Raw genomic sequence first — 25,674 nt, forward strand, 5'->3', positions numbered from 1 at the left:
CCTGCCAGGTCCCGACATCCTTGCTGGGCACGCTGCTCACGCTGCTATAAAAAGGGTCCGGGTCCCACACGGCTTCCAAAAGCTGAGCAACCCGCAGACCCGCGAAGGTAATTGCTCACACACAGAGAGAAATAATTCCTCTCTCCCGCGTCTCTGACTCCTCCTGGACCAACCCAGAGAGCTTGAGGGCAGCCAGCTGCTGCGCTTCTTCAGAGGTGAGCCGCCGGGCTCAGACTTGGCCAGCCCATTGGATCGCGCCCTAGCACGCAGGGGTTGGGGGGTGAAGAGAAGTGGGTCCTGGGCTCCGATGCCACAGATGCCACAGATGCGCTATCCCCTCTCAAGCAGGGTCGGCTCCCGGCTTGCCCACCCGCCGGGCAAAGCGCAGCGCTCCGCAGTGTTACAGCATGACTCTCTGGGATGGCGAGCTGCCTTTCTATCCCCAGCCCCGGCATGCCGCCGGCATCAGCGTCCCGCTGCTCATTGTCATTGTGGTGTTCTTGGCCTTGGCGGTCAGCTTCTTGCTCATCTTGCCGGGGATTCGTGGCCACTCGGTAAGCGGGGTTAGCAGCTCAGGTCTGGGGATGAAGAGTGCCACGGATGGACGGCTTGTCGCTGAAGGATAGGGAATAGTCAGATGAGCATAGGTGGAGCAGACCCAGAAGTGTAGTGTAGGAAGCACACCTTCCCAAGGACAGGGAGGAGTCGGGTCCAAGACATCGTAGAGACTGACCCAGCTGGAATCATTCGGGAGGCTGCTGCAGAGAGTAGGTGCCTGGTCCAGTAATCCTGGGGATGATTCCAGTTTTCATGTCCTGCTGGGACCCCCACCTCTCCCCAGACTGCAGTGCCACTCCCACCCAGTCCCCCAAAGATCGTTATCTTTGGGCCAAAAGGACAGAAACTAGCAGCTCAGACTGCTGTGTTTCAACTGTGTGCTGGGCTAAGAGGCATGTATATGGGTGTCCCCATCCTAAAGACTCAGATGCTTTGACACAGGATTCAGAGCTGTAGCAGACTGAGTACTTTCCCTTGGATTCCCCCCTCTCCCAGAACCTAAGTCGCCTGTTTTCAAGTCTAGAAGGACCTCGCCTCCCAGAACCTTGGTTTCCTTAGAAACTGATGCACCTAAGAATATGTGAAAGCCTGTCTTTCCACCTCCTGTACTTGGCCACCAAACCAGGGCCTCCGTCTCTTGGGGGAGGTGACCCTGCCTACTTAGCACTTCTGGGATCACTGAGCCATACCATAGCAGTGACCTGAGCAGGAGGTGGAACGTAACTGGGGGGAATGAAGGTTGTGGGAGAGTACCAGGCAGAGCAAGGTAGTCCAATTGCAGGGTGGGTTGGAAAATGGGGTTGGGGAGGCACAAGCTCATGGCCAGAAAACATCAGAAATGTGAGTGGCTCAGAGAGACTTGCATGAAAGGCAAGCCTGACTTCAGCCTCAAAATGCCAGGAATGTAACTGGGAAGAGGGCATGGGTCAAGAGCTGGCAGTTGCAGGAGCACTAAATATCCAGGTGGCATGGGGTCAGGGGAGGTCTTGGGGACTCTGGTTGAGCAATACCCAGGCCTGACCTGGTGTCTGTTCCTGCAGCGCTGGTTCTGGTTGGTGAGAGTTCTCCTCAGTCTGTTCATAGGTGCAGAAATCGTGGGTAAGTGTGTGGTGCATCAGGTGGAGGGAAGACCTGGGGTGAGGAAGGAGGCTGTCACAGGGCACCTGGGATTGGTTTCCATCTCCCTCTCCATTCTCCAGCTCTTTCTAGTGCCCCCTCGTCTTTCCCTACCATGTATATATACCACATTGGACTCCTAGACCCCTGCCTCCATTTCTCTTCACAGCGCCCCACCTTCCATCACCACCCTCCCAATTCTATCTCTCCAAACGTTTCCCTAACCACCCTCCACCCTGTGCCTCTTCCCCACAGCCGTGCACTTCAGTGCAGAATGGTCAGTGGGTAGAGTGAATACCAACACATCCTACAAAGCTTTCAGTGCAGCCCGCGTCCGAGCCCACGTCGGTCTGCACGTGGGCCTAGAGGGAATTAATATTACACTCACAGGTGAGGAGACTGGGGCGAAGTGAACTTCTGGGATGGGCAGACCCCAGGGTGGCACGGGTGGGGGAACATGGCAGGGGCAGCTGCAGGAACTCTCAGATCCCACAGGTTCAAACAGCTTTCCGTCCTCATGAACTTGTGTTTTCCCCAACCGCTGCCAAACCCGTTTTTCTTGAGCCTCCACTTTACTATCAGAATCGGCTTAATTGCCTGGTCCCAGGCTGCGCGCAGCCAGATGACCCTGCCGCCCTCCGCAGGGATCCCAGTGCAGCAGCTGAATGAGACCATCGACTACAACGAGCAGTTCAGCTGGCGTCTGGGTGAGAACTATGCGGAGGAGTACACGGAGGCTCTGGAGAAAGGGCTGCCTGACCCAGTTCTCTACCTGGCGGAGAAGTTCACTCCGAGCAGCCCTTGCGGGCTCTACCGCCAGTACCGCCTGGCCGGACACTACGCTTCAGCCACACTGTGGTGAGCACTGCAGGGAAGGCACCGTGTGTGTGTGTGTGTGTGTGTGTGTGTGTGTGTGTGTGTGTGTGTACACGCACACGCGCGCTGGAGGATGTGAGCTGCGGTTACAGCCCAATATACTCGGGAGAGTATGACATCCCTTCGGGTCAGAAGGTCATGAGATCCGCACAAACCCTCGGAATCCCGAGAGACTGGACCACGCCGGGAACCGGCTACGCCCTTAGGCAGTTGCACCTGCACTTCCGCCACCCCAGCGCGGCACTCATTCTGGGGTAGGGACTTCGAGGAGGCGAGGCTGTGAAGACCTGGGTGGGCGGGGTGAAGCGGCTCACAGCGCAGCTGGTCTCTCCGCAGGGTGGCGTTCTGCCTCTGGCTCCTCTCCAACGCGCTGCTCTCCATGCCGGTCCCTCTCTACGGAGGCCTGGCGCTCCTGGCCACCGGCGCCTTCTCGCTCTTCTCCGTCTTGGCCTTCGCCTCCATCTCCAGTGTGCCGCTCTGCCCGCTTCGCTTCGGCTCCTCCGCGCTCAGCAGTCACTACGGTGCAGCCTTTTGGGTCACGCTGGCTACCGGTGAGGACCGAGCGATGGGCCCGGGGAGGACCGAGCGATGGGCCCGGGGAGGCTGGGGATATAGGGACAGCACCTATACCGGTGCGCGCTTTCCAGTTTACAAAGTGAGTTCACCTATTTTTTACCAATTCACCCCTCTCAGATAGTTTGTAGAGGCAGACATGGTTATGCCCTTCTTACAGAAGAGTTTATCTTGAACAGTTAGCACACGAAGCCTTGTATCTTGTAATCCATATTAAAGGTCTATTCTGTCTGTGAGTGTGCGGATGCGGGGGGGAGGGGTGATCATGAGGGGTAACCTCCAATGTCTGCAGGGGGCAGTCCGACTTCTGTTCCGGAGTCCTGACTGCCCCTTTTTTTTTTTTCCGCTTCCGCGCCACCACAGGTGTTCTGTGCCTCTTCCTTGGAGCGGCCGTGGTGAGTCTCCACTACGCTCGTCCCAGCGCTCTTCGAACCTTCTTGGACCAAAGCGTCCAGAACTGCGGTAACCAAGCGAGAGAGGGCTCGCCTCTCAACTTCAGCAACCCAGTACACAAGCAGCCCGGGGCCTCGGACTTAATCATCAGTACTAACCTATGAAGGGATCTCAATCTTGGACTCCTCCTCCTCCTCGGTCCCCGGCAGTCTGGAGCAGTGCCCGCCAGACCTGGGCCGGGAGAGCTCAGGGAGAGGCTGTGCGCAGCAGGAGCCCAGGGAAAGGTGGGCTGCCTCAGACGTGCGCCGAGCACCCTGGAGCCTCCCACGGTGAGCTGTAAATAAATTTTTTTCCTTTTGTTTTTTAGATTTTTTTCTCCGTTAATTTCCGTGGCTTCTCAAGGCTCTTGGGGGACATGCGTCCTCGGGAGACTTCTCTGGGCTGGTGGCAGCCATACAACGTTCTCTTTCCCTGCCTTGTCCCGAACTGGGATTCTGTCTGGAGAATCCGGAGTAACCCGGGAAAAGCTCTGGGAGAGGCGCCCTCTAGTGAGCCCAGAGGGGAACCAACCGGAGCCCGCTGCTTCCCGAGCCGCCCCAGGTGGATTGAATGGCAGGGCACAGCGACCAGGCAGCTCACCCTCCAGCTCACCGTCCCACTGACCCACTCACCTGGGACCCACCCATGGGGATCCCTCTCTGCCAGCCCGGCTAAGTGAGCTAGGAGGGAATGGCATTTTGGAGTTTATTCACTACGAAATGGTGTCTGAGGCCCAAGGTAGATGTCAGCAAGCCATAAAAATGTGAATCCTGGGATTTTTCTTTAAGGTCCTTTGGCAACTTCTACAATTTTATTTGGCAAATTTGAGAACTGAAGCTCAAAGAGAACGTGGCACAGCTCATTAATATTAGGCCCGGGTAAGAAGTTTGGTTTCTTTTTCCTCAGAGTGCTGTCTTGCATTGTACCAAGAGGTCATACAAGCTGAGGAAGTAAAGGAAGAACAAAGGGGGCCCAGGAAAAAGGAAAACAGGAAATGTATGGGATCAGAGGGAACACAGAATCATGCTGTGACCTGCTCCACACACTCACACACACACACACACACACACATGCATGCACACGCATCATTATGTGGATAAGCTGGATTTTAATAAGTGGCAAAGAGGCAAAGCATCAAAGAAAGGCAGAGTTGCTTGTGGAAACATTTGGTTATACCATGTGACGAGGTTTACGGGCAGCCCCAACATCTGTTCAGCACCATAGGTATTTATTTTGTTTTGTTTTATTCGTGTAACACTGATAGGTAGAGTCTCCATTTTCTACTCCACCTCCAGACCAGGGCTGGAGGGGTAAGATATTAGGTCCTGTGGGCAGTTCTGATGGTTTTATGGAACTCAAAGGAGGTCTGGAGTCAGACTGGAAATCATGGTGGTCACCTGGTAGAGGAACCTTATAGGGCACAGTCAGGTACTCTGAGGTGCTCCTCCTTGATGCATGCCTTGGAGGAAGCCTCTGACAGAGGAATGTCCTGGGGCACAGGACTCTCAGCTGTGGTCCTATAGTGAGGGCTCAGGAGTCCCCCTTCCTCAGGATTCCACTCCAGCCCAGGGTTCTCCCCCACGCTCTGATTGAAGAAAGCCTTCAGTCTATGGGGCTGCATCCTGTAGGCCACCGCCATGACCAGGCCCAGCAGCACACAAAGCAGTCCTGGAAATGAGGCGGTAGGTATCATGCTTAGTGATGGTGACACCCTCTTAAGGAGTATTTCTCCTAAGAGCATCATAACAACTCTAAGGGAGTCCTAGCATCCCTGCTTCAAGGCAATGGACTCAGAAAGGTGGTTGTGAGTTTTGAACTCTAAACCCAATGCTCTTTCAATTATATCCCAGGGGAGAGGGGAGGGGGGAGAGAGAGAGAGAGGGAACAAACAAATCTGTAAACAGAAAAACCCTTAGGGAAGGGCAGAGCACAAAGGAGTAGGCATGGGAAAGGGCATGAGGGACAGGCCAATGGGACAGGAGAGGACATTAAAACTGCAGGACACTTTAATACTATGAGAAGCAGGGACAGGGAAGGGTTCTAGCAATGGAGGACACAGAGAAAAGTGTTTAGGAGAAGTGGGAGGGGAACATTGTAACAAGGTGCAGCCAGGAGGGGGGACCCCAAATAGGGATTTGGAATGGGGTCCAGAACTCAAGGTGTTCAGGAAATATTGGATGTCCTCACCACTCCACCCCCACAGGTGTGGGTTGGGGGAAGGGACACATGGAGTAGGGCCTTTGAGAGCTGTTTTGCATAGCAACAGCTTTGCAGCTAACCTCTGGTGTGGTCATTTTACACATCTATAACCTTTAACTGGTTACATAGATATGTTAAATAGCTGTGGCCATGCTCTGAGCCAGGGGAGTAGAAGTAACTTCCCTACCAAGATGTAACTGGGAGGCAGGTCCCCAGAGTTACAGCACCTGTGTGGGAGCTTGGAGAAGATTGGCTCCATGACATGGGGCCACACCTGCCCAGACTCACGATGGCAGCCCAGTAAAGCTGGAAGGATGTGAGATTGATGGCAAGTGTAGCTGAGTGTGGGAGGAGTTGGAAATGGGGCTGCAGAGGAAGGTTGGCGTGGGAATTTAAAACCCAGACACGGCAGCCATTGCTAGAGAGAGCCACATGGTTTTGGCTGAGTGGGGACTCCCGCAGCCAGTGTGCAGAGAGAACCATGCAGCTGGGGCAGTGGAGAGAGAACCTCGTGGCTTTGCCAGAGTGGGGACCCCCGCAGCATTAGAAGGGGGAACTACCACCCGGCTTTAGCAGAGATCCCGGAGACACAGCTGATGGTGCTGGGAACCCAGGGAGGCCTACCAGGCGAGATGGATTACTGGGAAGAACCGGGGGCTGCCTGAGCCACGGACTTCTATTTCCTTTCCTGAGATATGGTACCCCAGACTGGGCAAAGGGGGAAGGAAGGACTGTGTATGTTTGTGGGTGTTTTAAGAGACTTTGGGATTTTGATGAAGACATTAGTTCACTACTTTAAGTCTGTACAGCATTAAATAAACATTTCCTTTCCTTGTCACCAATCTCTGGCATTGAGAGATGTCTTTCCTATAGGCGGTGGACATAACGAACCTGGGGGGTTCCTTTCAGGTAATAGTATATTGCCCTTGTCCTCCCCTTGTTGCTCTGTAACAACATGAGATTGGAAGATTTGGGAAACAGGTGAGTAAAGAGAGAGTTAGCAGATGACGGACATGACCGAGAAAGAGAGAAGACTCAGGGAAATAGGCATACACAAGGAGACAGGGGAAGTGGAACTGGAGAGAGAAATCCGAGAGATTAGGGGTACGAGAGAGAAGCTATAAACAAGAGAAAGGCTTCCTGGCACCCAGGCCCTTAGCCCCACCAACATGATGGTCCCTGACCCTCTCTCCCTGGCCCTGAACTCTCCAGTGCTGTCTTTAGGGATGGGCCTCACCTGTGGTCAGTGTAATCCAGAAGGCAGGCCCATGGTGAATGTGCAGTATAGCAGTGCCCAGGTGCAGAGGACAGGGTGGGGCGAGTGATGTGGCCATGGAGAAGAAGAGTAGCCCCAACAGCTGGAAGGTGCCTGTCGCCAGCAGCATGTGGCCCCCGTAGACCAGCACAGGCATGGAGAGCATCACGTTGGCCAGCAGCCAGCAGAGGAATGCCACCCTGGAGAGCCAGGACCCATTGAAGGCTGGCCCAGGCACTTCTACCTGGGGGGTCCCAGGTGGAGGCTCAGGGACCCAAGGACACCCCAAAGACATGAAGTAGGGATTTTTGCCTTGGGCTTCCCAAAAAAGTACTGTTGTGACTGGTGCCAGCCTGTCCCACCGGGATCTCCACATGAGTGGAGGAGAGATGACAAAAACCCTGTTCTGGGGTCTGGGTTAACAGAGATTCCATCCCGCCCTCACCACAGAATGGCCGAGGTGTAGTGTCCTGCCAGGCGGTACTGGCCATGCAGGCCACATGGGCTTGTTGGGGTGAACTTCTCAGCCAAGTAGAGCACAGGGTCTGGCAGCCCCTTCTCCAGCGCTCTTGCATACTCCTCAGCATAGTTCTTGCCTAGATGCCAGGTAAACTCCTCGTTGTAACTGATGGTTTCATTCAGCTGCTGCACTGGGGTCCCTGAGAAATGGGGCAGCTGTGCTCAGCAGGGACCCAGGGCATTTGCTTGGGTAAGGGGCTCACCACGCAGGGTAGAGGGAGAGGAGCTGGTCTCAATGGAGAAAAAGCAGCTTCCAAGGCCTGGGAATTCCCCTTCCTCCCATCCCTCTAACCCATGCGGTCACTCTTTAGACCACAACAAATTAGATCCCAAAGACACAGAGCAGAGCTTTCCTCTCTGTCACCGGTAAGAGCTCTTCCTCACCTGTGAGCATGACATTGACTCCTCTCAGCCCAACCTGGAGCCCAACATCAGCGCTGATCCACTGGGAACTGAAGGCCTTGTATGATGTGTTGGTGCTGGCCTGGCCCACAGACCACTCAGTACTGAAATTCACAGCTGGTTGGGGAGTTGGACATATGGGTACTTAGGGAGTGCTGGGCATTGCTGGGTTAGAGTTAGAGGGAAAGCTAAAAGGCCACATCTGTTTTGCTCATAATTGTATATGCATTAGTTAGCCTAGGGTCTGGCATATGGTTGGTTTGCCAAAAATGGGAAGAATAAATGATTTCCCTTGGTCATACTCCTCTTACCCTTTCCCTTCCTTCCTCTTCCCATTTAGGGAGAGCCACTCAAGCAGCCTGGGGAGGAAAACATTAAAGTAATAACATGCTAGGCAAACACAGCTTCAACTTAAAGACTTTCCATCTTTCCTATTTGCCTAATTCTGAAAGCAAAGCAAGCAGTCCTCCCCCATTTCCTCCCTCCAGTCTCCAAAGGTCATCTCCCCATTCATTTTAACCTGCTTTCCTCTAAATAAAAATGTTAGGAAAGTTGGAGAGATGCACCCAGGATAGTTTCCTAGGGCCCACACCCCTCTTGGCAAGGGTGAAAGTGAAGGGATAAGGCTACAATGAGGGAGGCATGTGGGCAGGGTCTAGAAGCCCACCCTGAAGCAGAGGCTGCTGTGGGGAAACAAGGAAGGGCCAGATGGGCTGCTGAGGGAACCAGATGGGGTGGAGGTGCTGCCCAAGACAGCTGAGCTTCACACTCACCCAGGATCGCAGCTCCGATGAATAAGCTGGTCACCACCCGCAGTAGCCAGAACAGCCTCTGAGCCATAACAGTGTAGGTGGATTTAGGAAGGAGCACACTCCTTCCAAGTCCCCCCTTCCTTTTTCCAGGTTTGGGTCATTTGGTCAATTGCGATCAGAGTGCCTGGCGCATAATAGGTGCTCAATAATCATCTGTGGCATCAATGAGCAGGGGAGCTGTCTGCTGGAGGTGAGGGGTTGCTTTCTCAGGACTGATGTTTCTTTCCTGAGTCTGGTTTTAGTGAGAGAATCTGGCCCTTTCATCTCAAGGCCAAGGTCTCTCTGGGGCTGGGGTCTCCAGGGCTGGGTTTGTTTCTTACCATTTTGCCCCGAATGCCAGGCAGGATGATGATGAAAGTGACAAGTGCAGTCAGAAAGATGATGACGATGATGGCCAAGGTGGTGTCCATTGGGAAGGTTGGCTTGGGGCCAGGATAGAATGGGAATGTGTGTCCAAAAGCAGCCATTTTGATGGAGTTGTGCAGGGGAGGCGGATGCTGTACAACAATAACAGGTGTTTATTGAGTGCCCTCTGTGCTGGGCACTGTTCTTGGTGCTGGAGATACCTCCAAGAATAGACCAGATCAGGCCCCTCTTCTCTGGAGCTCACCAGATTCCACTGTTACTGCCAACCCACTGCTCCTTGGCCATCCACCTGCCCATGCTTTGGCTGTGAGAGAAGGAGGGTCTTGGCAATCAGTCTCCGTTGCCCCGAGCCCCCTTCCTAACCTGTAGGCCTCCTGAATCAGTGCCACTGCTACACTTGAGACTTCTCTGCTTCCTTTGGGACTGTCTTAAGAAATATAATTCTTTTTTTTTTTATCTCCCTCAGGCCTCCAGCACAAGCAGACAGAACATAGAAAGAGCTATATTTAATATCAAGTGAAAGCATAGGGGTGAAAGATGGTACAGATTGGAAAAACAGTGGCTTTCCTCCTCAGTCCCCAAAGCAACACAGGCCAGACAGCTCTGCTAAGTATAAAGCACATTTCCAGACCTCACACTGCCCACACTGGTCTTTCCAGCTTTCTCAAGCACCCGGGTCCTGCTCTGGCAACTCCAGAACAATGGAGCTAAATTGAGTTCACCTCAATAAGCACTGAAGGAGCACCTGCTCTCCACCAGGCACAGGGCTGGGCCAGTTGTCCTTCTACTGCATGCACCATCAACTGCAGCCTTCCTCCTTGACTTAGATTCCCAGGCCTCATTTCAGCTCAAACAGTGGCTCAACGATTCTCTGCCTGTCCCCGATCTCAGAGCTAGATTGTTGACTCTAGTTTGTTCCTTCGCAAACAGAATACTGGGAAATGGTACCAGAATTTGTGTCTTGTTAAATCAAGGTAGAATGGATTACAAGACATGCTATTATTTTTAGGAGGGAAGGAAGCAAGCAAGCAAACATGCAAGCTACAAATTGAACCATGGCAGCCATTCTGGGTAGGAAACACCTCAATTTCAGAGATGTCAAAATGTGAGAAAAAAAACATGGATCTTATAATCAATGATCCCAGCTCTGCTCATTTTCCTGAGTGATGCAGACACTGGCCTGCAGTGTCCTTGTCATTATGGATGAAATGAGACATTTACATGGACTACCGAGTCCGGTGGAGGAAAAGGGACAGCATGGCTTTACTCTCAAGGGAGCAAAAACCTCGGCCTCCACCATGACAGGCCTTTATTAGGTTTCCCTGCCCATTACAAGAAGGTCTTCATTTACTATGCATAGGTTTGCTCTAGGTGGTTACCTTTTACAGAAAACAAAGGAACCAGTGCTTCTAATCATATCACAGAAGAGGGATATTTGAAAATGAAAAGGCAAAAGTAGTTGGACTGGTTACACTCATCCTTGGAAAGTTTAGCATGGTTTTTAGGAAGTTGCTTTGTAGTAAATGTCCTCAATTCAGGGTGAGGGAGTTTTAGCAAAAAGCAAGACTCATAGCGGCCTAGGTACATTGCAGGCCTGATTCCCCATGGGAGAACCTATCTGTGGGCGTGGGTCCTGTGCATCTCCCAGTGGGAGCTGGGCCCATACCATGCACAGCGGCCTCCCACACCTGAGTGTGATCTACGCTGGGGTCTGAGTTTGCCCAGGAGGCTCCATAATTTATACTCTGACCAGGTAGTGTCTTGCTAAGTGAGATAGTGAAAGAATAAGCTCCAGAGTTAAGTAGCTCTGTGTTTGATTTCTGCCTCTGCCTCTTGTAGAGAGTTTTATTAAAAAATGGGGATGATAATAATGTTTATGTCACAGGGTCATTGCGAGTAGTATAAAATGAGACTGTGTATGTAAAGTGTTAAGAATAGTACCTGGAACAGAATAATATCAATAAATGGAAGCTACCAGATTGGGAAGGAGGGGGTATTTTATTACTCCATTCATCTCCAATCCTTCTTGGAGAGAACTGGGCTGAAATCACTTCTGGGTCTGGGTCCAGTTCTTCAGTCACTAATTTAACATCGGGAAGACAAATGACACAAAACCTGGTCCTTGGTTTCCTTATCTGCAATTGGGTGTGATGATCTTTGGTTCTCTTCTAGTTCTAAATACTGTGATTCTCCTAACAAAACATTGCAGCCCCCAGCCATTCCCTCTCCTTCTGGGCTGGCCATCCCCTTGTGCTCTCCCTTAGGGTATCACAATATTGCAGAGAGACAGATAGTTTTAAATTTTAATCCTGTCTTTTGGGTGAGTCACATAACCTCTACATCCCAGTTTTAACATGAAATTTTGCTTTTTTTCTTAACTTGTCAGCTCTGCCACCCCAGAGAGGTGAGCAGCCCTTTTTCTCTGGGCTCTGCGAGCAGTTCTGCCTGCCTTCACCTCCACCTTTCTCACCAGTTACCCCTTGGAGACTTTGCAGCTTCTCCTTCTCTGCAGGCTCCTTCTTTCAAGGCTAGGCTTAAGTGTCTCCCATCTTAAGAACACAAAGAATAAAGACTCTCTCCCTTGACCTTCTGGGTCCCATCCAGCTACCACCTTATCCCATTCTCTTCCTTTTACAGCCAGGCATTTGGTCTACGTTGGTATTTCCACTGCCTGATCTCTTGAATGCATTGCAGTCTGGCTTCTCCCCAGCCCAAACTTCTCCATTTGGTCACCAAGTGCTAAATCCAAAGGGAAGTTTCTACTTTCATCCTTGCTGACCTCTCTGTAGTATTTGACACTGTGGACCCCTCTCTCTTTCTTCAAACATTTCCTCTTTGAACATTTATGACACCATGTTCTCCTGAATCTCCTGCCTTTGGCCTTCTTGTTCATGGCCTTCTTGTCATTTGGCCTTCTTGTTGGCCTCCTTTGCTAGTTCTTTCTCCCTCGTGAATGTTTATGTTCTCCAAGATTCTGCCTTCACCCTCTTACTTAGCACTCTTCCTGATTCCCTGGGCAAGCGCACCCATTCCCATAGTGTATGCTTCTCAAATCTGTCTCCAGGTGGACCTCCTTTCTGGGGTCCAAACACAAAAGGGCTGGTCCATTACCCTACAGGCTTTTCACTTGGATGTTCCATGGATGCTTCAAATTTAACAGGTCCTAAACTGAATTCACTGTCTCTACTCTGCTTTTGATTGATTTTTTTTTTTGTCTCTTTGTTGGCATCACCATCCCATCAATCAAATAAGCCAGTGATCTGGAACATCTTTTCAAACATTCCTTGAAACCATCCATGCATTTCCCTCACTACTGCATCTGCCCTAATCCAGACTTATCCTGACTTGACTGGTGTTAGAACAATTTTTCTAACAAGCAAATATATATATATATATTTGTCTGAGAAAAACCTAATCTTCTCACCATTACATAGAAAGTCCTTTGTGATCTGGTCCCACCTACCCTTCTATCTCCACCTGTCAGCCAGCCTAATCTCTAGTCACACTGAATTACCGGCCTGTCCCTGCATCTGACATGCTCTTTGAAGCTTTCATGCCTTTGTACACACTATTTAGTCTGCCTGGAATGCTTTTACCTTCTTGGCAAACTCCTTTCCTGGCAAACCCTTCAAATCTCAGTCTGTGTTAATTTCTCTGTGAAGTTTCCTCTGATACCATCAGGTCTGTGTGGATGTTTCCACCTTTAATGTTCTGATTGCATTTGGAACATACCTCTGTGATCCCAATAATCACTTACAGTTTAACTGTTTGAACATCTGTCTCCTCATTAGCTTCTAATCTCCTTAGGGGTAGGGACTTTGTCTTCCCACCTTTGCATTTTCTGATAGGTATACTAATCAGTTTGTGGATCAAACAACCATGTGAATGCGTTCCTCTCCTTGCAGTAGAATCTCCTATTTGGAACACAAGAGGGAGCTGTGCTCTCTCATGGCCCCATACTATACTCTCATTCAATGTTAACTTACCACCAATATAGGGCTAAGGACAGGGAAGGAAGGAATTTGACCAACCTTGTCAATTTTTAATGCTTTTACAAAATTTTCCAAAAGTCTCTTCAAACAGTTGGATTCTCTAAAGCATGAATGTTCATGTTCAATTGAATTTGAAACATAGATTTTAACTCTAGCTGAAGATGAGTAAGAATTTGTGGACTCAATTATTTTGTAAAATATGTGATAGTGATATTTATTTTAAAGCAGATAGACTGAAGCCATTACAATTTTGATGAAATGTTATGTTTTTAAAGGATATAAAGTGTAGAATATCTTGGTTAGTAAGATAGAAAGAATATCTTGGTTAGTAAGACAAAGCAAGTTTGCTAATAGTTAGAATACATGTTACATTATGGAACTTTAAAAAACAAATATTTTCAACAAAAGCAAATAATAATAATGCAATGTATTTTGATCAGGGTCACATATTAGCATTATTCCTGCATTTATTTGAAAAGGAGTATATAAAATATTCTACAAGAATGGCTCATTTCTATTAGCACAGTGCTTCAAAGAAACACTAATGAAAGGTTTCTGTATCTTAGGTACAGGAGAACAATATTAACTTATTTCAAATTCTCCAAAATATTTATTTATATACTACAGCAAAAAGACAGTGGTGAATGAAATTTTCCTTGATTAATTTCTTCTTGTTCAATTTAATGAATTACATCTTCCTTAATCTACATTGCCCAGTTTAAAGTTAATTTTTCATGACCCTGATCTTAATTTGATTTTAATTATTAAGCCAACAGTCCTCCTGTATAAAGAGATGGGACTAACATGAAAAGTTCCCACATCCAGTAATTCTCCTTTTCCTATGAAGCTTAGAGTTTCCCATAGATGTCTTCCTCCCTTGTTGGGAGCCAACCTGCTTGGTTTCAGGAGCTGCAAGCCCCCCATGGCTAAGGCTGAGTGAGTGACCTTCAGACCATAAGCCACTGAGGAGGCAAAGCTTATCTTCCAGGCAGGGGCACCACTTCTGCTCCTTTTTCCATAACTGGGCCCCGATGCTCGATCAGTCAGCCAATGATGGGTAAGATTCCCCAAGTGGGGAACAATCTAAGACAGATATGATCATGTGGAGGCACCAGGGAAGGACTTGGGGGACTACAGCAAAAGGGGGTAATGGACCCTCAGCTTTGACAAAGCCTGAGTCCTCATTCTGTCTTTGAGAAGTCTCCTAATCTCTTGGTTGCCTTACTTCCCCTGCCTGGCTTAAGCCTGAAACAAAGACAGAGGGCGGTGAAGCCCTGTGCTGGAAAGGGCAGGTTCCCCAGGCGATCAGGCCTGAGAAAGAATACATAAAATCCTGTGAAACCTGCTTTGCTAAGAATGATCTCAATTAAATGACAAGGGTCTGAGCAGGAAATGAATTTGTTTCCCAAAGTTTTGTAGCCCTTTAGCTAATGGACCCTGACTCAGAATAGGCCCTAGTAGTTCTTTGTATGCTATCTATGGTTTGATCCTTACTGCCTGACAATGATTGATGAGTTTTACCTGTATTCCTGTGCAAAATGAACCCAATAAAAACCTGTCATAGGAAGGATCAGGGCACTTTCCTCTTGAGAGAGTTGCCAGGCCACTCCGAGGCACTCTCCCTTTGAGAGAGTAGCTCCCTCCTCCACAGGACTCGGTAGTCTGTGTGAATTCATCTTGTATCTCATCCATAATGCCACGGACACTGCAGGCTGGTGTCTGAGTCACTCCCTAGTTTGCCAAGGAGGTTCTGACTGTAGAATTTCTTCCTATCTGACAAAAATCTTATGTCAGTCTTCATGTTTCCCTGAGCTTACCACCATGATTGGTATATATACACAGTGTATATTTGTATTAATAAGCACAAGATACAATCAGACATGCACTATAAGTTCATATAAACAGAAACATAGGCACCAGAAAGGAGTTCTCAGCAACATAGACACCTAGACAGAAAAACCCTGCACCAGAGGCCCCTGCAACAACACTGGGGCAGCTCTCACTGGGGCAGGCCAGTCCTCACACACTGGGGTCCTTCTTTATCACCCGACCTGGAGAGGCGAGGAACATCTTTTCCTCTTCTGAAGTCCCTTACAATACTGAAACATTACTCACACTTGGTTATATTCCAGACACAGTCATCCAATCCCCCCCGCCATAGGATGAAGTGGGTTCCTGTGTATGTATGAGGGTTGAGCAAGAAATAGTTCCAGTTTTTAAGAAAATTTGTCCTAGTACAAGCAAGAGTCTTTAGCATCCAACATTCTTATGCACTTTCTTATGGCTCTGTGGCCTCTCTTATAGCTTGACGGGAATTTCTTCCTGAAGTCTCCCGTCCCCTTCTCCCATCTCTGGAACCTACAGAGTAAGAACTATTAATTCTCTACAAAGGGGGGTGGGTCACATGCCTGGAGTTACCAAGAGCTCTGATTGGTGATACACAGTTACTAGAATGTGATTGATTGATGATTTATATCTCAGGTTGGGGTTGATCCCATTAAAAGTTTACAGCCCTGGCTGGCTAAGGAGACTGTCAGAAACTCCTGTCCCAGCCTCTCCTCTTCAAGAACGTGTGTGGGCATGTGTATATGTACTGTTGCACTAAAGGAAAAATTAAGTGGAAAATCAGAACAAGATCTGAAAAGTAGGTTGAGGCAAGAATCCCCAGTAAGGGCCGAGGTAGGTAAGGATCCCAGGGGTGTTGAATCATACAAACCAACCTATCCCGACTCCAGATAAGGATTTGATGTCTGTAAGCCTTGTGGCATTTATGGCCTTACAAGGTTTTCCTTGCCTCCTCTTTGTTTCTTACCAAGCTTTCTCTTTGAAAATCTGATTTTGATCCGGGTGGACGCAGTGCGCCCCTAGGGGCCAGGGCGAGGGCGGCACTTTAAGGCCCGGTTCAAAACTCACCCAGACCGCATCGACCCCAACAGCCATATTCCCGCCACTCACATGGGACTAGGGTTGCCTACCTTCTCTTTCCAACAATCTGTGAGTGGCAACTCGCGCAGCTGACCTCCTCCTTGTGGAACCTCACACGCGATGCTCTTGCGGGTGGAATCGGAGAGGGACACTGTCCGGACGTTCTGTCACCAAAGCGCAAACCCTTTCAATCCACGGACCTCCCTTCCATCTCCCACTCTTCCCACTCACTTAAGGGCCAGGCTGTGACCGGACAAACGGGGTCTGCGATGCTTCTCCGCCTCCCACTCTAAGTTACCCTCGACCTTCTCAGACCGCACCCCGGGCCCGCAGCGCTGCTCCACACCAGCCCGGCACAAAGACTGGACGCGTGCCGGTGTACTTCGCAGCCCTCATTCCGACTTCTCCTTCTCCTCCCCCCATGCCCAGCACCCCAGGCCTCTCCAGCGCAAACCTAGCGGCGCAGTCCGGGGTGCGGGCGGGGCGCGGGCACAGTGAGACCTTGGAGATCTCACGGTGAAGCCTCCGGCGGGTGTGGTTAGCACAGGCTCCAACAGGGTCTGAAGACGGGTGCCTTGCTTGGACGCCTGGCCAGGTCTTCGGGTGTTGGTGGATCCTGTTGGTCTTAGAGCCCAGAACCAACGGTGTGGAGAGAATTTGGGGACCGCCCCCTGTCCCTCTGAGTGCTCTCGGTCTTTCTCCCTCTCCCAGCTCCAGCAGACCCGTAGAAGCGAACTTGCCCTGCTCGCCGTCCACTAGGCAGAACTAGCCGAGCCCTAGTCCCGGACAGGGCATTCCCTCCATCTGAATCCCGCAAGCACGTGGCGTCTCACCTTGCGCGCCCAGGTCCCCTTGGAGTACCTCACCCGGTCCCCCGAGCTCAGGTTTCTATCCCGCCCCACTCCGCCCCGCCCCGCCGTAGAACTGGGGCGCACCATCTCCTCTGCACTCCCCAGCCCCGCCCGACTCGGCGCAGAGCGGCAGAGGGAACCGGACGCGAGCAGGCGTCGTGGACCCAACTTCGAGCCAGACGGGAGTCAAGCTGTAGTCCCTGCTCAGGCGACACCGCAGGTCAGATCCCGAAGGGCTTCTCCGGGCCTGCGGATCTGGGCGCTCGGACGCGGGTTGGGTGGGGACAGCTCCAGCGGCAGGGTTGCGTCGGAGCGCTCCGCAGCTCCACATTTTTTGAGGGAAGGGGAATCCAGCCTGACCCTCTTCGTCGCCTGAGGCTACAGTGGGCCCTGTTAGGGCCCATCCCCTACCCTATCGAGGTTTTGGGAGACTGGATGCTTTAGTTTCTGCGTGTTGGGTGGCCTGGTTTGCTTGGACTTAAGGGAATCTTTCTGGAGCTCCTCCTGGCACCAGCACATGATGCCAGGAAGGGGATACGGGGCCTTTAGAAACCATGCTTTCCTCTTCAGCTCTCACTTGGGACCAAGTTGGAACTCCTAGGGCCTCAGACTCATCTTTTCCCCACCACACCAAGACTTCACGGCTGGAAAAATTGCCATGTGGGTCAACAAGGAGGCAGGCCTATATTCTCTCCTTGGTTCTGCCACTGCCTGGGGCTTTACTGCCCTTTTCTGAGGTTTACTGCCTTCCTTTCAAGGTTGCTGAGAAGTTACTGAACTGATGTTGCTGTGTAAACCATGTGGCTGCCCACCCACAAGAAGTTATTAAGCAAGTCCATCTTCTTCAGGTCGTCCCTGTGGCCTGGCCTGAAGGCTCGCTGCATGCCTCTGTGGGTTGGATGGTACATTGGCATGTGGCACCAAAAATCCAGAAGCCAGACTGGTAGGCAGGACATCCTAGATCATGCAAGGACCACTGTGGCCACTGCAGCATTCCGACCTTACGGCTTCAACCCCCCAGGGCCCTACTCTTCACAAACTACCAAAGGCTGGCCTTTGGACAGTCTCTGGGCTGGAATGGGTAGAACACTAAGCTTCTGAGTTATGACAGGGCCTACATTTTTTCATTCAACGGGAGATAGCCAGCGGGGATGAGGTTACCCTCTGGGTTCCCTCCTGTGAAACTAGACAACCCATCCAGAGGCTCAGAGGGTCTGGCTAGAGATGAGGCTTTGCATGAGTTCCCCCTTCCTCCACCAGATAGTTCCCCAGCCCCAATCCACCCCCAGGCTCCACTTTGCCTTTGGGAGGTCTTCACTGGCCTTGGGCACACCTGTGCCACTCAGAAGTCACACACTGAGTTCCCTGCTGTCCTGTTTCCCTGTTGTCCCTGGGTGATTTATTGGCCTAGGGAGAGAGAGCAGGAAGTCAGCACTGAACACAGGAATTCCTCTGAGTAGACTCAGAGGACTCAGCTCCAACCCACCCTCTCTGTATCACATTTATATAACACCTGCCACTTTTTAATCTCACATTTGATTCCAGCAACCATGCTAGAAGGTAGACAGTTCAAACATGTTTACTTTCATAGATGGAAAAGGAAACCAAGGTCCAGACCCAATAAATGACCTGAGATCTACACAGTGCTCTGGCGGCAGCACCATATCCAGGGTCCTGGCCTCCAGGCAAGGCTCTGTTAAAGGAACACACTCTGCTTCTCCAATTAATCTGAGGCAGTTAAGTCCTGGAAGGTGGGGATTTCCATTTGCTTTGTTCACCACTTAATCTCTAGTGCCTAGGTCAGCGCCCACTACATAGTGAGAGCTCATTAAGTGCTTGCTGAACAAATGGAAGATTGTTGGGAAGGGGGGAGTCTCCTGCTCTTTGCCACCCCTTGGCCCGTGCCTTGATTCACAGGGACCTTGATTCCGAGGCCCTGGCCTGACTTTCCTCCACTGCTGGGGCTCATTCTCTCTGTGCTCTGTCTTTTTTAGGGGCTCCATTTGAAGGTATTCTCCATTTTCATCATGGGTGTCTGCCTGGCTCTGGCATGGACTGTCCTAGTTGGGCCATGGATGGTTACAGGTGAGTATAGATTGGGGGAGAACTACGGCCAGGAGCAGAGGAACCCAGCATCTTCTGGGCTGTCCCAAGGACAGAAGTTGTATCACATGCATCCCTATCCCTGCTCCCTAGGTAGAACAGTAGCCTGCACGCAGTTAGGTGTTAATTTGTAGCTTGCTGACTAGATGGATGGGTAATGGAATAAAATGTTTCCCCAAATCAGCACTTCCTATTCCATTACTTATAGTCTGGGGTCCTTCCATCTCTCCACTATTTTCTCTCTTGCTAAAATAAGGACCCTGATCCCAAATAACAAAAGATTGATTAGGCACACAAGAAAATAAAGGATCTTGGGGTCAGGTTGGATTGAAAGCTCACTTCCCCAAAGGGAAGTCGCTAATGTTTTAAAACAATATGGTTAAAAAAAATCAATCCAGAAGGGTTTCATCTGGTAACCTTCAGCTTTGGACAGTCTGTTGCTAGAATCTGAGGCCATTCCCTGTAGTCTGAGTCTCTGAGGAGGGAAATGGACTTAAGGTCCCACAAGTCTGCTTACAAAGAACAAGTCCTTGATCATCAGGAGATGCAAGAACAGGGAGCAAAGAAAATCTGTGGAATAATCTGTCCTGGCTTGAGGCGGAGGGTGGTGAGATGGCCCCTGCAGCTTCTCTCTTGCCAAAGCTGCTCCCATTCTCATTCCTGCCAGGCGTCCCTGTGCCTTGGCCTTAGATTTTCCTATTCTCTTGTCTCTTATTGTCAAGAGGCATTCTCCCCCACCCCTCCCCTACAGCCCCCACCCTATGTTCTGCCACCAGTTCATCTTGTTTTATTTTATTTTTAAAACTTTATCCATTTTTTAGAGAAAGGAGAATGGAGGGAGCATGAGAGGGAGAAAAACATCGATGTGAGAGAGAAACACAATTTGTTGCCTCTGAGGGTACATGCTGCAACTAGGATGGTCCCACAACCCCGGGCTTGTGCCCTGACTGGGAAGTGAACCAGTGACCTTTCACTTTGTGGGACTTTGCCCAACCAACTGAGCCAAACTGGTCAAGGCCGGTTCATCTTATTTTAGAGATCACATGTATGTGGCTGCCCTATTTCTGCCCCAAGTCTAGATCCTTAGTTGGGTTCTGTAGCGGTGCGAAATTTTCCCCTTCTTCCCTTCTAGGTTCTTTGGCTGAGCTAATAATTAAATTGACATAAGACAGATTAATGGGAGAAAACAAATTGAATTTCATGTATATGAGAACACCATAAAAACAGGAGACCTAAGAGCAAATGGGGTAGTTGAGGCTTCTTTGCTGACCCTAAGCTGAGGAATGGGATCAAAAGGGAGGAGGGAAAGTCACAGGACCATGAACAGAGCAGATGTTTGGTTAGATGTTTGCCCTGCACACAGATAAAAAGTTATCTCTAGTATTAGCCCTCTTCCTGAGCCAGGCCTCCTATCTAATTTTTTTTTTAGGTGGTTAAGGGAAAGGTAGTTTTTTTTTTCCTTGAGTACTGTGTCTTGATTGCCTTCATCTTAAAATAATCCACATGCCAAAGTGACATATTTTGGGGTCACTTATTCTGCTGTCCTCAATTCTTTGCTCAAATATTTGCTCAGGCTCAAATTCTTTGCCTGAGTCATTTTCCCTCTCTGACCTCCTGGTGTGTGTGTGTGTGTGTGTGTGTGTGTGTGTGTGTGTGTTGGGTATGGGGCAAGAGGGTCCTTCTGAGATCCTGTCCTTCAACTAAGCAGGGAGACAATCAGAGGAATGGGTCTCTCTCTGGCTGGTGACAGTTCTCTTCTTTGCTGTGTTCTCTGAGGTGAGGAGAGAGGGAGGTTCAACCTTGTAGCCTCCTAGTTTGGGGAAAGAAATCTGGCTAGTCATCTGATGTACTGACCAGGAGAACCCCTGCTATATTTCTGATTTTGGAATTTTGGATCCTTCCCTCTGCCACCATTACCTGAGTTTTTCCCTCAACAGCTGAGTGCTCCCTCCCAAGTCCTAGTTTTCTGGAGTACAATAAGGTCAAGAGGAAGAATTATATGGGGGACATGATACTCCCAAAGAGGGGAAGGGGTGGGGTTATCCACATGACTATTAGTCCCTGATCCCACCCAAGAAACTGGGGAAAAGACCAATACCGGAACCCCATGGCCCACATCCTTGCCCTGGGCTCTGCTCAGCAGGAGAGGGCAAAGCCCCTCTCCATACTGCCCCTGCCTAGAGATGGATCACAGGATCACACATCCCTCCCTGGGTGAAAGAGTGGCTGGCTTTTGGGGAGTGGCTGGCTCTTGCTCTGTATGATGTCTTGAGGCTTGGAATGGCTTCTGTCTTGCTGTGTCCTCAAGGGAGCTGAGGTGTGAGGGCAATGGAAATCTCCTGAATCCCCTTCCCCATTGCCACCCTTCTTCTGCTTCCTTTCCCCTCTGAGGCCATTTGTCAGGACACTGCACCTGGCTACCTAGCTACAATCCTTTAGTGCTCCCTGCCATAGTAGCTCTGCCCGCCATCCCCACCAACAGCTTAAAGATTGGTCTTGAATTTGGACATCACTTTGCTCTGATTATCTCCCTCTGTACTGTACTTCCCACATTTGTGCTGGGTATCCACGCTCTGCTGACCCAACTACCAGGCTCACAGGATGCATATCCTGCAGGCCTACTCATCCTCTCTTGTACTAACTTGCCCATCCACCCCTTTCTCCATTCTCACATAGGAGCTCAGAACCCCATTTCGTGGGAGGTACAGCGATTTGATGGGTGGTACAACAACCTCATGGAGCACAGATGGGGCAGCAAAGGTAGGTGAGAACCAAGTGGATACAGAGCCCCAGGGTCAGGGTGGTACCGACCCCTAAGGGGCAAGGACTGGCAGGCACCAGCAAAGGCTCACCCATTCCTAAAGTTTTATGATTGGTGGTATGGAGGAAGCCTGGGAAGAGGAGGTCAAGGAGCCCCCCCTGAGGACTGGTCCTTGTCCCTACCCTTCCCATTGTAGGATATCGGCTGCAGCGCCTGGTCCCAGCCACCTATGCAGATGGTGTGTACCAGCCCTTGGGAGAACCCTACCTGCCCAATCCCCGAGACCTCAGCAACACTGCCGCGAGGGGCCCTGCAGGGCAGGCCTCCCTGCAAAACCGCACAGTGCTGGGGGTCTTCTTCGGTAAGGGCCTCAACCTGTAGTGGAGGGAGGCCAGTGGGGTCAGCTAGACACCTCTGTGTCTGAGGGGAGACTCGGGGAGTGAGGGAGAGAAGTGCTGGAGGGTCAGAGAGACAGGGGAGAGAGATGGAGGCGCAGGTAGGTGATGGGGAGGGGCAGGGGTGGGAGCAGAGGGAGGAAGTCTGGCTGGAGGAGGTACAAATGTGCCCCAGGCTGAGCTGTTGATAAGGCTGGGGGTAGAAGCAGGAGCATGAAAATAATCTGGTAGGGACTCAGGATACTGTTCTTACTTGGCCTCTCTGGTTCCCAGGACAGGCACAGGGCAGGGTTCTTACCTTGGTGGGAGGCCAGGAGGGGTGTCAAAATGGGGGTGCTTGGACCCTCTGACTCCAATGACTGGTCTGTTGGCTCCCAGCAGGAATGCCAGGCTCCTGCTGGCAATTCAGGTGCCCACGCTTGTTTCCCAGTGTCCACCATGCCACTGAAGCTGGCAGGTCCCCTAGGCAGGCTGCTCCCAGCAGATTGTTGGAGCCCATGCTGCCAGCCTGAATGCCTAGGCACACTCATTGGGCACTGCCCAGTTACCAAGGAGAAGGCCAAACTGGCAATGAAAACAGTTTGGACTAGGATGTAACACAGTATTAGGAAACTATGGGCAAGGTCAAGGCTGGGACTTGCCCATAATGGCTCTTGAGTCTTGAAGCTTGGGGCTGGGGATGGAGAGGCTAAATACCTGGGGAAGAAAGGAGAATGGCCTTAGCTGGCCCTAGCACGCCCTCCCCATTGCTGGCAGGCTACCACGTGCTCTCGGACCTGGTGAGCATAGAGAGACCTTGCTGTCCTGTCGAGTTCCTCAACATCCACATCCCGCCCGGAGACCCCGTGTTCGACCCCGACCGGCGCGGGGACGTGGTGCTGCCCTTCCAGAGGAGCCGCTGGGACCCCAAGACCGGGCAGAGCCCCAGCAAGCCCCGGGACCTGGTGAGACGAGGCAGGCGGCGGGGCACGAGCTGGATCCCAGGCAGGTGGGGCTCTGGGCTGCGGGTCTGCAGGCGTCGGTGGGGAAAGGCTCCCCGCCCACCCCACCCGCGGACACCCGCCTGGCCCTGGCCCTCCCTTACCCGCCCAGACTAGCCGACCCCGGCTCTCCTGTCCAATGCCCTGGCAGATCAACCAGGTGACGGGCTGGCTGGACGGCAGCGCCATCTACGGCTCCTCGCACTCCTGGAGCGACGCGCTGCGGAGCTTCTCTGGGGGACAGCTGGCGTCCGGCCCCGACCCCGCCTTTCCCCGGGGTGCGCAGGCCCCCCTGCTCATGTGGACTGCGCCCGAGCCCGCCACGGGCCAGCGCGGGCCCCAGGGGCTGTACGGTGAGGCCGCGGGGCCCCGCAGGGGCGCGGGCCGGTTGGGGTTGGAGCGTCTTCGCGGCTGGTGGGAGGACAGACTGGCGTCTGCGAGGTGGCGCTCCCCTGCGTCCCACAGCCGCTCATGTCCTCCCGTGTGTCCCCACGTCGGTTGCAGCCTTCGGGGCGGAGCGAGGGGAACCGCGAGCCCTTCCTGCAGGCGCTGGGCCTGCTCTGGTTCCGCTACCACAATCTGATGGCACAGAAGCTGGCTGGCGAGCACCCGCACTGGGGCGACGAGGAGCTGTTCCAGCACGCGCGCAAGAGGGTCATCGCCACTTACCAGGTCAGTGGCACTGCCCCCTCCTCCCCAGCCCATCTCCTGGTCCACGGGACACTCTGCTTCCCTGCAGAGCCCTCCATCCTCGGACATCCCCCACCCAGAAACACCCTTTTCCGGGAGTCCACCCCTGCCCAGAGAGCTAATGTCCAGGAATAGAGCCTGAAATGATAAGGAGACAAAGCGTCACTTATGCAAGAAATTGAGCTCACCCACCCCCTGAAGTCCTCTGTTCCGTGAGGGGATGGCCTCAGCATCTCTGCTGTTTGGGTCACCTTCTGCCTGGTCGTCCTCTCCCACTTAAGGCTTCCTTGGGCTCACATCCCCCCCTGGCCTGGCAGCTGGAGCACTCACCTTCCCTCTCCTCTTTCTCGATCCTCAGAACATTGCTGTGTATGAGTGGCTGCCCAGCTTCCTGCAGCAAACACCCCCAGAATATACAGGTGAGGGCACTGGGGGCGCCTGGGCTGAGGGGAGGTGGTGGTTGGGATCCATAGTGGGAGAGACAGGTGGTGCTTGATCTGGGAGGAGGGGCCTTGGGTAAGGAGCTTATTGTCCCGTTGCTCCCGTGGAGCAGGGTACCGCCCTTTCCTGGACCCCAGCATCTCCCCAGAGTTCCTGGTGGCCTCTGAACAGTTCTTCTCCACCATGGTGCCCCCTGGCGTCTACATGAGGTGAGGGAGGGTTCAAGTGTGTGTTGGGAAATGCCAGGGGCAATGGGTCTGTGTGTGTGGTGGGGGTTAGGGGGTTGGGGGGCATGTTGTCAATTGGGAAAATTGCCCTCAAGAATCTTCAGAACCACATTGTCAATCTGAAGTTGTGCCCATCCCCCCAGGGAACAGTGAATATGGAGGGGAAGAATAAAAACAATTGTTTAAAAAGACATATTGTTGTGGTTTTTAAGCACCTTTCTGTTGGTTTTCCTGCAACTGGTGTGGATATTAATCCCCCAGTTTAAGACAGGCTAATTGAGGCTCAGAGGGTGAGTCACAAAGCCTGTTGCTCTGCAGTGCAGGTCTCGACACTGCCCTGGGGGCATTTTTAGCTGTAAACACAGGGGCTGGTGCTTATAAATCTTTTTGGGGCAATTATAATAAAAATGTGTGAGAGCTCAAGAAAATACTGGCTCCAAAATGATAAAAAGGAGCTTTAAACTAAAAATATACATTTAAGTAAATGTATACAAAGCAAAATATGTCAGTGCACCTTTTACAATTGCATTATACTTTAAAACAATTCAAAGATTGGATTTTCTTACTCTGGAACAATTTTGATGTGCCTGGTGATGGCCAAGGAATCGTAGCAATTGAGTTATCTATCCATAGACAAGTAGTTTCAAAAGAACCATTAAATATTCTTTCAAAATGCATGTGTATATGTGGAGAGAGAACACACAAGAGAGCATGCACAAGCTCTATGGACGCATTTTTTGATGTTTGGTCTGATGTGGGGTGAGGGACCGCCCCAAAATCAGGTTGTTCAGGGCCTACCTTGACCACATACCACTCAGGAAAGCAAGGCCTGGAAGACCAGAGCTGATGCTTGACGTTAGGACCCCAGGGTCTCAGTCAGCACTCCCCTACTCCTTGCATTTCAGAAATTCCAGCTGCCACTTTCAGAAGGTCATCAATCAGAACTCAAGTGTCTCCAGAGCTCTCCGAGTCTGTAACAGCTACTGGAGCCGAAAGGTCAGGGCTAGGGACGTGTGTGTGTGTGTGTGTGTGTGTGTGTGTGTGTGTGGTCTGTGCTTATGTGCGTGTGTGTGTGCATATTAGGGTGTGTGGTGAAGGTGGGCAGTAGGCAGCCCGCTGGGATGGGCTGGAGTGGAGGAGGCATCTCCCTACCAGTGTCTGAGATGATCAGATAGCTGTACATGGTCAAAAGTCATGTACA

The 25,674-nt window shown here is 51.3% G+C and overlaps 3 protein-coding genes across 7 annotated transcripts in view; 2 read left to right on the forward strand and 1 right to left on the reverse strand.

Annotated features, from left to right (window-relative positions):
- The first annotated feature begins 67 nt into the window (after positions 1 to 67).
- On the forward strand, positions 68 to 4,011 carry DUOXA2 (dual oxidase maturation factor 2). 3 transcript variants are annotated; one of them, XR_006783780.1, is made up of 8 exons: positions 68 to 215; positions 349 to 554; positions 1,599 to 1,656; positions 1,930 to 2,064; positions 2,319 to 2,532; positions 2,887 to 3,101; positions 3,487 to 3,800; positions 3,884 to 4,011. XR_006783780.1 is itself a non-coding variant. In XM_045823025.1 (7 exons), exons 2-7 carry the CDS (start codon positions 408 to 410, stop codon positions 3,678 to 3,680), a joined length of 963 nt encoding a protein of 320 aa, XP_045678981.1. In that variant the 5' UTR covers positions 68 to 215; positions 349 to 407; the 3' UTR covers positions 3,681 to 3,882. The 3 variants fall into 3 exon arrangements, 2 of the variants coding, with proteins under 2 accessions (XP_045678981.1, XP_045678982.1); XM_045823025.1 differs by lacking the exon at positions 3,884 to 4,011 and having other exon boundaries at positions 3,487 to 3,882; XM_045823026.1 differs by lacking the exon at positions 3,884 to 4,011 and having other exon boundaries at positions 91 to 215; positions 346 to 554; positions 3,487 to 3,882.
- A 242-nt stretch (positions 4,012 to 4,253) lies between these two features.
- Positions 4,254 to 16,909, reverse strand: DUOXA1 (dual oxidase maturation factor 1). Of its 3 annotated transcripts, none has more exons than XM_045823023.1 (8): positions 16,859 to 16,909; positions 16,076 to 16,189; positions 9,063 to 9,239; positions 8,704 to 8,761; positions 7,913 to 8,047; positions 7,455 to 7,668; positions 6,992 to 7,209; positions 4,254 to 5,223 (listed from the first exon to the last, which is right to left on the reverse strand). In XM_045823023.1, the coding sequence occupies exons 3-8, from the start codon at positions 9,207 to 9,209 to the stop codon at positions 4,967 to 4,969; spliced, it is 1,029 nt and encodes a 342-aa protein (XP_045678979.1). In that variant the 5' UTR covers positions 9,210 to 9,239; positions 16,076 to 16,189; positions 16,859 to 16,909; the 3' UTR covers positions 4,254 to 4,966. The 3 variants fall into 3 exon arrangements, with proteins under 3 accessions (XP_045678979.1, XP_045678977.1, XP_045678980.1); XM_045823021.1 differs by lacking the exon at positions 16,859 to 16,909 and adding an exon at positions 16,480 to 16,852; XM_045823024.1 differs by lacking the exon at positions 16,859 to 16,909 and adding an exon at positions 16,346 to 16,475.
- An 80-nt stretch (positions 16,910 to 16,989) lies between these two features.
- DUOX1 (dual oxidase 1) overlaps positions 16,990 to 25,674 on the forward strand; it is a 32,183-nt gene continuing 23,498 nt past the window's right edge. The window contains 11 exon segments of the mRNA XM_045823020.1: positions 16,990 to 17,096; positions 18,871 to 18,961; positions 21,656 to 21,739; positions 21,937 to 22,101; positions 22,892 to 23,079; positions 23,267 to 23,468; positions 23,620 to 23,636; positions 23,638 to 23,787; positions 24,164 to 24,224; positions 24,359 to 24,455; positions 25,379 to 25,469. Of these exon segments, the coding sequence (XP_045678976.1) occupies positions 18,904 to 18,961; positions 21,656 to 21,739; positions 21,937 to 22,101; positions 22,892 to 23,079; positions 23,267 to 23,468; positions 23,620 to 23,636; positions 23,638 to 23,787; positions 24,164 to 24,224; positions 24,359 to 24,455; positions 25,379 to 25,469 (1,113 nt within the window). The 5' untranslated portion in view covers positions 16,990 to 17,096; positions 18,871 to 18,903.

Source organism: Phyllostomus hastatus, unplaced genomic scaffold, assembly GCF_019186645.2.
Source record: "Phyllostomus hastatus isolate PE091 unplaced genomic scaffold, TTU_PhHast_1.1 phas_scaffold_501, whole genome shotgun sequence".
Taxonomy (NCBI): Eukaryota; Metazoa; Chordata; class Mammalia; order Chiroptera; family Phyllostomidae; genus Phyllostomus; species Phyllostomus hastatus.